Raw genomic sequence first — 14,651 nt, forward strand, 5'->3', positions numbered from 1 at the left:
ACTCTTCAAAAGTGTCAAAGTCACAAAAGACAAACTATCCTAAATTGGAGGAGAGTAAAAGGGCATGACAACTAAAGGAATATGTGATCCCAGGTTGAATCTGGGACCAGAAAAGGGACATCAGTAAGATACCTAGTGGAATTTGAATGAAGACTATATAGATTAATAGTATTGTATCATTATTAATTTCCTTGTATTGACAATAATATTACAGTTACATAAGATGTTAACATTTGGGGAAGCTGGGTAAAGGGTATACAGGAATTCTTCATATTATTTTTACAACTTAAGATTGAAATTGTTTCAAAATGAAAACGTTTCATTAAAAAAGAAAAGTGAGTGGAAAATGACATTTGAATAGTGAAGAAAATAGCTGTCACAAACAGCATATATTTAACTATTCGGGAAAGGCACTGTACTACTTCAAGTTCCCCTGACCCAACAGAATGCATGACAATGTGGTCAAGTAGGTGCAACAAAGACACAGTGGCAGAAACATTAAGAAATGACAGCAGTAAGGACAAAGTAATATTATAAATAGGCCAGGAGCTGGAGCTGCACACAGCTCTGCAGCCTCTAAGCTAGCTCAATATTCACTAGGGCACAGTGACTAAACCAGTATTGTGCAGGGGATCCACCCAAGCACAGACAAGCTGGAGGTTTTGGACAAGTTACTCTACCCCTCTGGGTCTCGTCTGTGAAATGAAGAGGACTCCACGCATCTGCTAGGATTGTTGTAAGAATAAAATAAGCAAAAGCACATAGAACTGTACTGTTCATGTCACAGGCTTTCAATGAAGGGTTCATACTTATGATCCTAAGCCAGAATAAGAAGAGGTTAAACCATATCCCATAGTTTAAAAAGTAGGAAAATACGTAATTCATCTTAAATAAACTTCTACCCAAAAAGGTTAAAATGAAAGCTACAGTGCCTGAAGGGGCAAACTTCAATTAGCTAGGAAAACCACTAATGTGAAATACCACATTCCCACAAAGCATAAGATAAGTGAGGCATAGCTTTCCATCCTTAAAGCCATGTGGATTGGGGCTTCCCTGGTGGCGCAGTGGTTGAGAATCTGCCTGCCAATGCAGGGGACACGGGTTCGAGCCCTGGTCCGGGAAGATCCCACATGCCGTGGAGCAACTAAGCCCGTGCGCCACAACTACTGAGCCTGTGCTCTACATCCCGTGAGTCAAAACTACTGAGCCCACGTGCCGCAACTACTGAAGGCCACGCGCCTAGAGCCCGTGCTCTGCAACGAGAGAAGCCACTGCAATGAGAAGCCCGCACACTGCAACGAAGAGTAGCCCTCACTCACCGCAACTAGAAAAAGCCCACGCGCAGCAGCGAAGACCCAACACAGCCAAAAATAAATAAATAAATTTTAAAAAACCACGTGGATCTTCAACAAAACTAGAGTCAGCTAAACATCTGAAACATAGTTCGTTATGAAGGATTACCAATTTTCTTTTGTACTTTACCCAGACAGACCCACTATGGTGCTACAGGTCACTTGATGCTTTTGATCCCCTAATTAGCATCAAGCACTTTTCTAAATCTATCATGGGGAATAAAACAAAAAAAAATTTTTAATTAAAAATACATAAATAAATCTATCAAGGCCAACCACAGAAAACATCTCAAGAATATTTATACCTCAGTGGAATTATGGGTGATTTTAATTTTTTCTACTTCCTAAATTTTATGTAAGATAGTAATGCTAAATTATAATGGAAAATGAACAATTTACAAATAAAAGAAAACTTGCTATGATCAAGTTCTTGGCTAAGTCTGTCAAACAGCACAGTTCAAACCTATCCCTCTCAACATATTCACGTTAACTTGGTCATAAGTGAAGTCAATATACCAGATGGTTAATGCTATGTGCCTGTTTGGTCATTTCCTTGTGTATATTAACATGGAGATGGGGACAACAAGAAAAGCACTTACCTCTACAGTATTTGCAATATAACGGTTGTCACCTTCAACTTTGACAGAGAAGTCATAATAGCCACTGGAAAATTTGACATTCACAAAGTTTAGCTCAAAAACATCCCTGTTAAGAATGACAGTGGGGTTAGCAAGAACTCACATAGGAAAGTCACAAATATAACAAACGGCCTACAAAGTGAGGCATTCCTTGAGATGGTCCAGGGCTGCACCACTTCTTCACTTTTCAACTTCCCACCCGCCTGGGCCACCTCCTGCTCAGTTACAGATTATAATGAGGGGCAAACTTCAAAACGATCTAAAATGACCTCCTTTTTCAAGTCTCGAAAGTCTTCTTTTCATTTTCCCCCCCCTCAGCTCCTAAAAATCCCACCTCCTTCGGGTAAGTCTTCCACAACTAAATGCAAAACAGCTAAGTCTACAGTAGGATACCAATTACGTTAAAAAAAACAAAAAAAAGTAGAAATGTTCAAAGAGGTTGGTGTAGGGTAGTATAATTGTAGGTAACTTTCTGCATTATTTCTACTTTCCTGTGCTTTGTGAATTTCCTAAAAAGGATACATCTTATTTTTAATTTAATTTTAAAATATTAATTTTTATTTTAAAGGGGAAAAAAAGGTAGAGAATTCTTAACTCTAACTACATGGCAAAACCCTCAATGTCATTTACCATTCTACTGATCATTCGTAAAAATGATTTTGCTTTTCAGCCACATAGCACAGGGATATCAGCTCAGTGCTTTGTGACTGCCTGGAGGGGTGGGATAGGGAGGGTGGGAGGGAGGGAGACGCAAGAGGAAAGAGATATGGGAACAAATGTATATGTATAACTGATTCACTTTGTTATAAAGCAGAAACTAACACACCATTGTAAACCAATTATACCCCAATAAAGGTGTTAAAAAAAAATGATTTTGCTTTTTAATTTCACATATTGCCTATGTATCTTTACAACTGTGTAAGAAATGCATTTTCTCTCTAAAACTCAGTTCCCAATCTCATTAACTTACTAATTTAATACTTAACGAAGTTTCATATAAAAACTGACCCTGGGCTTCCCTGGTGGCGCAGTGGTTGGGGGTCCGCCTGCTGATGCAGGGGACGCGGGTTCGTGCCCCGGTCTGGGAGGATCCCACGTGCCGCGGAGCAGCTGGGCCCGTGGGCCATGGCCGCTAAGCCTGCGCGTCCGGAGACTGTGCTCCGCAACGGGAGAGGCCGCAGCAGTGACAGGCCCACGTATCGCCAAAAAAAAAAAAATTGACCCTTAATTTTTTAAAAAATTTACATAACAATAACACAGCCACTGAAGATAAGACTATAGAAGAATATTAATCCTATGGGGGAAATGTTCATGACATATTATTATAAATAAAGCATAATCCTAAATTTAGGTAAATTTGGTTTTATGATCTTGGTAATAACCACATAAATCTGGGTTATACTGGCTGCAGGCTAACTTTCCAAAACAAGTATATTGGCACCCTACAGAGATGTGCTCAGTTCTTACCCCACAGGGGTGAACGATGTCTTCTGGAGGACTGTGGCTCTGGAGGCAACGGATTTAGCGTGTTCTAGTTTAACAGTGGCCTGAGTCAGAGGCTGGGACAGAACATTGGTGACCTGCAACTGGAAATAAATTTTAAAATTGTCTGTAGCAACAAAAGCTGAGGGAGTACAGATTTTGCTTCTAGGGTGGGTGCTTCATCCACAGGGAGCAAGCTCTGCCAGGAAAGAACCATCTTGTTTTAGAAAACCATCACTGACCTTTGGTCTACTATCTATGGGAAATCAAATACAGGAAAACACAATTAGTTTGGGAATGGGACAGATTACAGAATGTTAGAGGTGGGGAAGATCTTAAAGATGATCTTACCCAATGATCTCATTTTTCAGATGAGGAAACCAGAGCCCAGGGAAACGTAAGGACTGGCTCCAGATCACACAGTTAATGATCCCCTGATCTACCCACTCTACTTCACTACTACAGTATCTTTAAAAAACAAAATTATTAGCAAGAAAAATAGGAAGGTATGGGCAATGGGAAAACTGAAGTAATATGGATAACACAGTAATAACACTCATTTGTTTAAAGTCGACTATTTGCCAGATACCAGGCTAGGCTCTTATATATATCCTCCCACCGATCGTCTGAGACATAGCAGAATCTATCTTTATTTTACAGATGAAGAAACTGAGGCCACAAAGAGGTTACAAGACTGCCAAAGGCCACATGGCTAAGGACTCAAACCCCAGCCTACCTAGCTTCAAAAGCCAGTATTTTTTTCTACTTTGCTCTCTTAGCTCCCCCTAACTCATGGTGAACTATGCTAATCAGGTTAGTTCTCACCCCAGTCTTTGCTGAGGGGATGTGACTTGTAGGTAGGGAGAGAAGAGGCAACTTTGGAATACGGGGCACTTCTTCAGGAGAGTATCTGTAGGGTCCTCTGAAGCAGAAGAACTTATGGAACTGTCCTATGTGGAACCCGTGTGTTTAGACATAAATAAAATGCTAACTTTTTATAAAGATTTTAGCTTATTCCTGGTTTCCAAACAATAGCAACAAATGCCTCATTATGACGAATGGAAAACTCTAAACGTGTGCATTTTGCTCTATTCAGAGAGTTAACACATCAAAACATTCCGTGCTTATTGCTGAGTGAGAGGGATGGCTATGTTCTGAAGAGGCAGAAAGATACACTGTCGGCTCCAAGGAAGAAGAGACCTGATATTGATTTTAACAACTATAAGTACCAGAATTACCTGGGAATTTAAAACGCTGTCTTAAAATAATATATTTACAAAGTCTGGGTACTGGAAAATACATTTTAGAAGTAAGACTTCTCTATACATCTGTACTTACAAATCCAGAAATGCAATTTTCTAGCACTTAGTTTAGTTTAGTGAAAGCTATACTATTTAAAATACTCTGACGGTAATTCCCTGGCCGTCCAGAGGTAAGGACTCCACACTTTTGCTTGAAGGATTCTGTGACTAGTTCACCCAGTGGCCATCCCCATTTGCTCTTCATTTAAGGGGTCTGTCCTCACGGGGGTTACAATCAGCTGTGTACCAGTCTTTGGATTTCTGGAAGGCTTACACTGGAAACAGCAATCAGAGCAGCGCATGTGGGGCATGGAAGTCATACCCGTAGGACAGCCTGTTCCTGAGTGTAGGAAGGAGAGCCCTCAGGCACAACCACAACAGGTACATGGAAGCGATTCTGGGAGAGTGCAGCGGCAGCAGAGGCCACACTGAAGGCTTCTGAGAGTGACTCAAAGTTCTTCTTGCTGAAGATGGCATTCATTAGCTGGATGACCTGATCCTGAAAGAAAAGGGAAATGCAGCAGTCAGACAGGTGGCCAGCCACCCCTCCCTCCCCACCTGGCTCAAGTCATTCCTTATCTTTTTCTAGGCGTTCACTTGGAAGGTCTTTTAGCCAGTAACCCAAATTGGTAGGGGTGGGGGAAGCACATATTCTGCATTTAAGTGTAAAACTTGAATTTGGTTGTTTTTTTCCATCTTCTAGTACAAACTGAAATTAATGCATTTATCTGTCAACCATTTATGGATGCTTACTATACAAATGCAAGGTACTTCTAGATAACTACTGAGATATGAAACTATATTATAAAACACCTATAGCAGTACCCATTTGTTCCATACCTGTATGTGCCAGGCACTGTGACAGGTGCTTTACAAGCATTAACTCAAATCTTGACAAAAATCCTGAAAAGACTGATATCAATCCTTTCCAAATAAGGAAACTGAGGCTAAAGGAAGTTAAGTTACTCCTACAAGTTACGATGGAAAGAAAAAAAGCAGGACCCAAATTCACATGTAGGTCTGTTTGTCTCCAAAGTCCTTCCACAATAAAATATGTCCTTTCTTGATTTCCCTCACCCTCCCACCCAAGCTCCCTTCCTTGCCAACCCACCTCTAAGCAGTATGCTGGGGCTAAGTTGGTGTTTACAAGACCAAACTTCACAGCCAAAGTGTACATTAGAAAGAAACTAAAATAACTCTCCATTAAGAACTAATGGGCTGCTTAGAGGGGAAAACGGAAAGCAATTTTTTAAAAAAGTAGAACCTAAAAGGCATTATTAAAATTCTAGAGGTTGTTTGCTTAAGAGGAAACATTTTCCACTTCAATCAGTTTCGTTTTTTAAAATCTACCGTCTAACAAAAGAGTTCCCTGTTCCCGAAAGTGTTATTCACAGTCGACATGAAATAATTTTCTTTAATTGTACCAATTACATTTTCCATCAGTAAGCTGTTGACATGTTAAAATGGGGGAGTGTTCACCAGAATCGTTATGTCAAAAGCAGTGACAGCAAAATTATCCCAGCCAAATACCTGGTTAGTAGCAGCTTGGGAATAAAGCAAGAAAAAGTTTAAGTTGTTTTATGTAGAATATCGCCAATTCATGTACTGTACTGTGTATAGGAGAATCCCGAAATGATTTGTACTATAAGACCCACATTCTTGCACTTTCACCCGTAACAGAAATTTAAATAGAGTGTGGTATCTCTAGGTCTCCTAAACTTAGGATGAAGGAAAAGACAACATAAAAAGGCCAATACATGAGTAAATTATTAGATCATATCCTCCAGAGAAAATACAAAATTAATTCAAATTACTCAAGACAGGTAATTATTTACTGTTTACTTGAAACTCAGCACAGAACTCACAATGCATTCATAATTCACAAAAGAAGTGCAAGTTCTGACTTGGAACCCAAATCTTTCCTCCTAAAATTAAAACAGCAGCAGCTTGTATTTTAAGTCCTTTAGATCAAGGGTTGGTAACCTTACAAACAAGTGGTACAAAGAGGGTCCTACTCACAAGACTTCCCACACACATTCCAACTAAAGGTTCTTTCAGGTTAACAAGCTCCTCTTGAAAGAAAGAAAAGAATTAACTCTTGGTGGATGTCTGGTAGACACACATGCCTCTCAGTGAACTATGTCAATCAGCACAGATTAGCTCAGACTTAGGCACTGCTGAGGGTCAGTGGGGAGAGAGCAGAACAGGCAATTCTGAAGTACAGGGCACTTCTCAAGAGAAAGAGGATTTGCACAGGCCACCAGCATGGAAAGCATTCATGAGACAAGCGGTAAGGAGCATCAGGAAGGAATGGGAGGTGGATCGAGAGTAATACACTTGGCCTTCTTGTCTCTACCTCATGATGTGTCCGTACGCCATTTAAAGCAAGTATAACAATTTCTTTACACGTCTATCCCACTGACAACCAGTTTCTCAGGAACAGGCTTTACATTTTTCTGTTTCTCATTCTCAATGCCTAACCCAAGACACCCCAAAGCTAACTGAATTGTCCTCTCTGAAAAAAGCTTCCCTTAGCAGATAAAGCCAACAACGCCTTTGGTTTTCACGCCCAAGAACTGTTATATAGACAGGCACCTCCTTAATGGATGGCTCGGTGCCCACGTGGTCCATGAGCTTGTAGGTGGCAGCCAAAAACAATGCCGTTGTTTCCAGTCCCTCTTCAAACTGAAGATACACACCTCCCAGTTCATCCAGGCGAGCAACAAGGTCCTGGCACAACAAAACAGAGGCAGAATGGAAGTCAAGTGATAACAGAGATGAGACGTACAAACCACTGTTACCCCAGTGCAGACGGTTTTGAGAAATCTCACTCTAAGTCTGCAGCCCACCTCAGTCACTTAGTGCTTTCTCAAAACAGGTGCTTAGGCAGAGAGTAACGTATATCATATGGGCATCTGAAGAGAACAGTATCTTCTGCAGCTCTCGGAGTGCTCCTTCCCTGACCCCTTCGACTCAAGCCCAAGCCCAGGAGCCATGGCACTGAAGGCACCAACTGCTCTGGGCAGAAGGCCAGTGGGCCCAGCCACAGTTCACCCTGGAAGCATCGTGACACAGATGGATTCGATGGCCATCCATTTGGAAACAACCTCCAGAGCAGAGCATTTCTCTTTCTTATTCAATGCTCTAAAGGATGAAGAGAGACATACTGCTCTCCTGGGCAACGTGACGAGGCAGCTAATGTGCCTGTGGGGCATCCAGCGATGACACTGTCAGAGTGCCCGTCATCCCCGGCTCTGCGGTCCATGGAAGCAGTCTCTGAGCAGCAGGAGGTCGTGGGCAGTGGAAAGGGTAGTGGAATAACAAAAACCACAGTGACCACTTGCTGAGCACCAATTCTGTACTAGGCACTTTAGAACTTCGCTTGTTCCTAACCACCACCACGTAAGGAAAGTGAGGCTCAGACATTAATAATTTGCCTGAGATTACAAAGTAATAAGAAGTAGAAAAAAATTTGAAGTTCAGGTTTGTTAGGCTCTAAAATCTGTAGACTATGAGACTGTACCTACAAAACACTGAAGTAGTTTGTTGCTAACTGATGGTGTAACTATACGAGCCTAACAAATATTCCCTAGGAAATATTGCTCTGATACAAAGAACAAAAGTGTGCCACGGATATGAAAAGAAAGGTAACTGGCCGCAACAAATCATTCATGTCTATCTGCAAGACTCTTCTAAAGAGTTTCAAAGACAGAAGCTGGGAAATTCACTTGCCAAAATAAATTTGTACCTCAATCTCCTCCACGATGCTTCTCAGGTCAGCCTGCTGGGACAGGTAGGATGCCGTCTGTAGAGCCTGGACTGTTCTGAAAGGTAGAGAATAGAACCCCAATGAATGGCAAGTCTCCATTTCCCCTTCCTGTATTGGTATACCTACACATATATCCCGCTCTTGTTCTTTAGAACTATAAGACAGCCTCGGTCCCAAAGGAGCTTGTTTACAGTCTAGGGAAAGATGTAACAAAGATCATTACATTACAGGGAATTCCCTGGTGGTCCAGTGGTTAGGACTCTGCACTCTCATTGCCAGGGCCCCAGGTTCGATCCCTGGTCGGGCAGCTAACATTTTATAAGCCACGTGATGCAGCGCCCACCCCACTCCCCACCAAAAAAAAGACCATTACATTACAAAGTTCACTACAGCTAGAGAGAAGGCAATCTGGGCAGCAGGATCCACATAAGTACTGAGGGCAGAGAGAAGAGAGGGTGCACCAGGTCACCCCCCTCTGAAAATCTGTTTGGTTCCTAATGGCATCACATATAGAACACCAGACTAAGACTTAATCAGATTTAGAAGAGATATACTTAGAGGGAGAAGAGGAGCCAATTCATCGAATGAAGGTATATTTGGCATCCCCATGTTGTAAGAGGAACTGTGCTGGGCAGAGGTTGGCTGCCTCTTTTCTACTTTTCCTACTCCAAAACCAAAGAAGTACTGTGGAATCTACATACGTAGGTTGTTGGGTAGAATTTGGAGCAACTTTTCTGAAACCAGATTAATGCAATATAAACAGGAAGCATTCGGTAGACACTCAGCTAACGCTTGTGCTGTCACCATCCTGCTCGGAGACCTGGAAGCCACCCGTCCTTTAGGCATTAAATAAGATGAAAGAAATAGAAGATCTGGTTCTCAAACCAGCATCTATTCTTTTTTTCTTTTCCTACTATTTACTCCTGATTATAAAAGTACCTATTTGTCAAAACTTCAAATACATTACTAAAGGAGAAAGTTAAAATTCCTGTAATGCCTACCCCTAAAAGATAACTGTCCTGCAATTTATTTAGATTGTATAGATCTTTCCGTGAGGACATATAAATATATTTCATCCTTATTAACAACGACATAGCACTGCATTGCTTAGATGAACTGTAACTGTTCAATGCTGTAACTGTGAACCCTTATTCATGGCTGTATGTGTATATACACCTTTTAATTTATTGAAGTGAATTCACATAAAGTTAGCCATTTGAAAGTGAACAATTCAGTGGCGTTTAGTGTATTTCACAACGCTGTGCCATCACCACCTCTATCTAGTCCTAAAGCATTTCCATCAGTCCAAAATAAAACCCCATACCCATTAAACAGCTTCACTCCATTTCCCATCCCCTGCCCTGTCCCCTCCCCGCCAGCCCCTGGCAACCTGTGTTCTGTCTCTATGGATTTACCTATTCTGGATATTTCATATAAATGGAATCATACAAATGTGACCCTTTGTGTCTAGCTTCTTTCACTTCGCGTAACATTTTCAAGGCTCGCCATTCTGTAACATGTATCAGTACCTCATTCTTTTTTATGGTTTATTCATATATTTTTATCCACTTATGGGTGTATTTCTGCAAGATAAACTTTTTAAGGCGGAATGTAGTAAGTATGTCCACATAAGATTTTTTATTACGTTCTATTCTCTTAATGTGGATAACTTGAAAAATACAAATGGTGCTTCTCGGGGTGGAAAAGAGAAAGCTGAGGACCCCTGGTGGTTAAGCCAACTGCTGGTCCACCCCAGAAAGGTTCCCAAATTCCCAAGGGATGACCGGGCCTTTGTGTAAAACCACCATTTATCAAGTTGGTGTGTTGGGGAATGTAGAGCGAGAATCTGTCCGCTTTCATCACAATCGTAACAATTTAGATTCCCTCCATGGAAAACGAATTCCATTAAGATGGTAAGCTGGAAAACAGAGGAGTCACAATTCACAGAGAGGGAAGCCCCAGAGTGTTCAATGACCCCTCTGGGATGCTTGTTGTTAGAACAGACTTGAGAAAATGAAACCTGAATTTCCAAACAAGATAAAAATCCCACATCTGCCCGTGATAAATGCTGAGCCCAGAAAAGGCTGCTAGGAGAGCCTAGAAAGAACTTTTCAATTAAGATATCATTTTTCTCTTCTTTGGAACAAATAAGCGTCATGCTGGTAACAACCTCAGAAGTTTTTAGAATGAAATTAATCCACTTAGCTTTTGAAAAGTTTTGTCATTGGCTTTAATTACTTATACTCCAGCAGTTTCTCTCCTTCTGGAGCACTATATTCAAACGCTAAGAAAGCAGATCCTGTCTTGCTAATAAACAGCAGATGATTCAAAGAAATTGGGTTATGAGAGACCACAATAGAATCTTTTCAAATTGTTCATTCAAAGCTACTAATGTTTTTTACCATTCTAGACAAGTTTATGAACATTCGTTTCCTAGAATAAGTCCAGTTAAATGTAGAAGGCCCATTTAGAAGAGTCCTAATCTATATCAGATTTGCTTAAATAGGGTAAATTAGTAGTAATATTATATAAGGCATGCTGCCAGTTTGATCTTCACAATAACCCTATGAGACAGATATCATTCTCCCTGTTTTACATATGGAAACACTGAGGTTTAGGGAGGTTAAACACCCTGCTCATGGCCACAGAGGTATTAAGTAGAAGAGTCTGGACACAGTTCTCTCTCACCCCAAGTGTGTGGTCTTTCTACCTGAAGCTTTTTGCAAGAGGATAGAATAGAAACACAAAAGTATAGTTTCAGCCTTCATTAACTCTTTCTTGGGCATCTGCCATGTGCCAGGCTCTCTGAGCACTATAAGTAAAGAAGCTTAAAATCTAATGCAGAAAAAACAATACAACCAAGGAAGTAACCAGCTCCCTAAAAAAGGGACCTAAGAAGGAAATGCTCTAGAGAGCACAAACTCCATTTGTCCCATGCCCGTTAAGACCAGGCACTGCACTAGGCTCATCACATGTATTATCTTACTTAATCTTGACATTTGTTCTATGATGTAAGGATTGTTGGTAATATTTTACAGATGAGGCTCAGAGAGGTTACTAACTTGCCCAAAGTCACACAGCAAGAAAGAAACAAAGCTGGTGTTCAAACCCAAGTCTAACTCACTCCAAAATGGATGTACTTTCTTTGTACTTCTTTCTGTTCTGGGGTTTAGAGGAGGGAGATTTTCCTTTTTGCTCAGAGGGAAAGGGAAAGATTTTTCTGTAGAAGGTGGCATCAGAGTAAGGCACTGACCGTTATCTCATGACAGGAGATATGGTGGTGATTGCAGAGGCATTCCACAAGGGATTATGGGACGAGATCAAAGTAATGTAATCTGAAACAGGAGGACCACAGGGCCAAGCATTGGGCAAAGGGTGCGGAAAATGTCATTCCTGAGAAACGTACCAGCCCCAAAGTCACTGATTACTGACCATGTGAATATGAATAGGGCGTGAGAGTGACAGGGAGAACGTCAACTGACTGTGAGCCCTGCCCTTAACAAAGCTTCAAGTTTAGAAACATTTTGGTTCTCAGCAAAAAAAAAAAAAAAAAAAAGAAAAAACCCTGGGAAACAACTGGACTATTCTGCAGTAGGGAACTGGTGTCACTAACATCTTGTTGAACAATGAATAGGAGTCCAGGTGCTCCAATCTGTCTCAGGGTTGCAATTAAATGGGGGACACACAGAAAACGAAAAATACATATACTGTGTTAAATGAGGAGTTTCAGTGTCAAAGGGGAAAAAAAAAAACTACATATACTATTACTTTTAACTTTAGTAAACATCCTTGAGTCAGTTGCAACATTTAAACGTATAGTTCCTTCCTATAAGGTGCTTCTCCTTCGCCTGAGTCTTTTGCAGAGGAGCAGGGTCTGATCCCTAGAATACTCCCCCCTCTGAGGCCCTACTTCCCCCACCTCTCCAAGGGAACCCGTGAGCCCTCCTCCAGGGCGGAGCCTCCAATGCCAACATCTCACCATGGCCTGGCCAAGCTGCAGTAAGAGATGCACATGGCTCTCTGGCCCCACTCTCCCTCGGTCACCCCTACCCTTGCTTCAGCCCCTAACCTCAAAGGCAGTCGTGTCTCTGTGGCAGTGTGTTTATGCTCGGACTCAGTATCTGCTTCTGCTGGAGCAGCTTGAGGGAGACCGTGTCTTGGCGAGCTGCACAAGGACACGGACCTTACCTGCCTTAGCACAATATGACATCTGCAGTGCCAGCAGAGCACCTGGCACATAGCAGGTGCCCAGACAATACTTGTGAAACCAGTGGATGAAGCCTCTCAGGATAGTAGCCTGAGAAGCGCTCAAGATGGTGACTTACGCGAGCACGGTCTCCTCCTTGCTGAGGCGAGAGGTAAGGGCACCGAGCACTTCTTGGGAAGCCAGAGGAAGGCCAAAGCCACTTAGGGCTGCAACTGCGTGGTAGATCTGGGCCACAGAGGAGTCTTCACTGACAGCTGCCAGAAGCAGATCTTTGGTCTCATTTGAAATAGAGATCTAAGAAAGGATGGGTAGACACAGAGTTTAGAACAGGTGCTGCCAGCCTGTGGAAGGCACGCCAAAGATGGCAGGCAGAGCAACTGCCGAGGTCACACCACCCGCCTGGGCTGTGATCACCCCTCTTCGACATCTCAGATGGGAGAATTAAATATCTGTAAAACCTCAGCATAACACTTTTAAAAAGATTCTGGCAAGTCACTTGTCTACTGATATGGCTCTTCTCCTGTGTTCAAAAAAATGGATTTCTAGAAATCTGGCGTGGGGGCATTCTTCTTTTGCTTTAAACATTTTTAAATGTTAAAGGGAGACTAAAAGAAAAAAATAAGACTTCCCAGAAGAGAGGCAACTATAGGAAAAAGTTATTTAAAATTCATGAAAAGTGAAAACTTGGGAAAAATAAAAAGTCTATTTCTTTAAGAAGAAAAAAAATCACAAGAATGGAATTCCCACCCACACTTAATGGGGTCTCACTGCTAAAAAAAAAAAATATTCTGACATGACTTTCCCTTTTTAAAAATACACTTTACAGTTTAAAGTAAATGTAAATGTCAGAAGCTGGACTCACCTCACACCCTGAGAGGGCCTGGCTGGACTGGGCAGCATAGAAAAGGGAATCCACGTTGCTTGGATCAAGGTTTGATTTAATGAAGGTGCATGCTTGCTAAACGGGGGGAAAGTCAATGATAAGTGGTGAAATACACAGTGATTAGGAAAACTGTATGTGTTTTTATAATTCTCAGCAATCCATGATGGCTTAAAGTATGAGAGCTACACAAGATTTCATTTTTCAAGCAGATATTTTCCACAGAACACTGTATTATCCCAAAATGCTAACTTCATAGAAAGAGCAAACCTGAAGGCACTCTCGTCCTTCTGAACCTAGAAAGGAACCACTTCCACTGATCACCTGCTCTGGCCATAACCTGTGTGGGGTGTTTATGATGCTCTTCCTTTTAATGAACATAAGGACCCTGTGGCAGATACTATCATCCCCATTTAACAGAATAAGAAACTGATGCTTGGAGTTGGTAAGTAATGTAATGAAGGTGACAAAGCTAATAAATGGCAGTGTCTCCACTTCGATGTCTCCAAAGCTAAGTCAGGTTCAACACATCTAACATAAGCTAGAAACCTTCTATTTCTTCATCTGGACGTTCCGGCTCATGTACGGGCATCACCATGCACCTACTACCTAAATCAGAAACCTAGGACTCATTCTCGACTTTTCCCTCACCCTCCAAGCCTATCGAGTCTCTCAAACCCGATCCCCACTCTCTGGCTTCCCTTCTTGCCTTATGTCACGCCCCTGCCATTTCTCATGGAGACTGTTACACTCATCTCCTAACTGGTCTCAAGTCATGCAATCCATTCTGCATACTGCTTCAAGAGTGATCTTTACGAGGTGCAAAAGTGTAATAGGGAAGAACCTTTTGTATCCTATTACAAGTTAATCACTAAAGGGATGCTGACTATAAGCTTAAATTATACATGATGACGCAACTCTGGGAATGACCTCCCAGGTTATGAGCATTAAGCTAAAATATCTTTGTTTAGCTCACAGGAAACATCCCGACCAGGCCCACCTGTGAATGACTGCAGGGAGGA

The 14,651-nt window shown here is 41.7% G+C and overlaps 1 protein-coding gene across 3 annotated transcripts in view; it reads right to left on the minus strand.

Moving 5' to 3' along the window:
• The window catches only part of RPN2 (ribophorin II), a gene marked incomplete at its 3' end in the record, with an annotated part of 54,281 nt that overhangs the window by 25,963 nt on the left and 13,667 nt on the right, over positions 1 to 14,651 (minus strand). For all 3 annotated transcript variants that reach the window (XM_079945884.1, XM_079945885.1, XM_079945883.1), the window contains 7 exons: positions 13,612 to 13,707; positions 12,868 to 13,043; positions 8,522 to 8,597; positions 7,369 to 7,503; positions 5,096 to 5,272; positions 3,458 to 3,576; positions 1,952 to 2,057 (listed from right to left, as the gene is read on the minus strand). In XM_079945884.1, the coding sequence (XP_079802010.1) occupies positions 1,952 to 2,057; positions 3,458 to 3,576; positions 5,096 to 5,272; positions 7,369 to 7,503; positions 8,522 to 8,597; positions 12,868 to 13,043; positions 13,612 to 13,707 (885 nt within the window). The remainder of the gene's footprint in view (positions 1 to 1,951; positions 2,058 to 3,457; positions 3,577 to 5,095; positions 5,273 to 7,368; positions 7,504 to 8,521; positions 8,598 to 12,867; positions 13,044 to 13,611; positions 13,708 to 14,651) is intronic.

Source organism: Stenella coeruleoalba (assembly GCF_951394435.1).
Source record: "Stenella coeruleoalba genome assembly, chromosome: 15".
Lineage (NCBI taxonomy): Eukaryota > Metazoa > Chordata > Mammalia > Artiodactyla > Delphinidae > Stenella > Stenella coeruleoalba.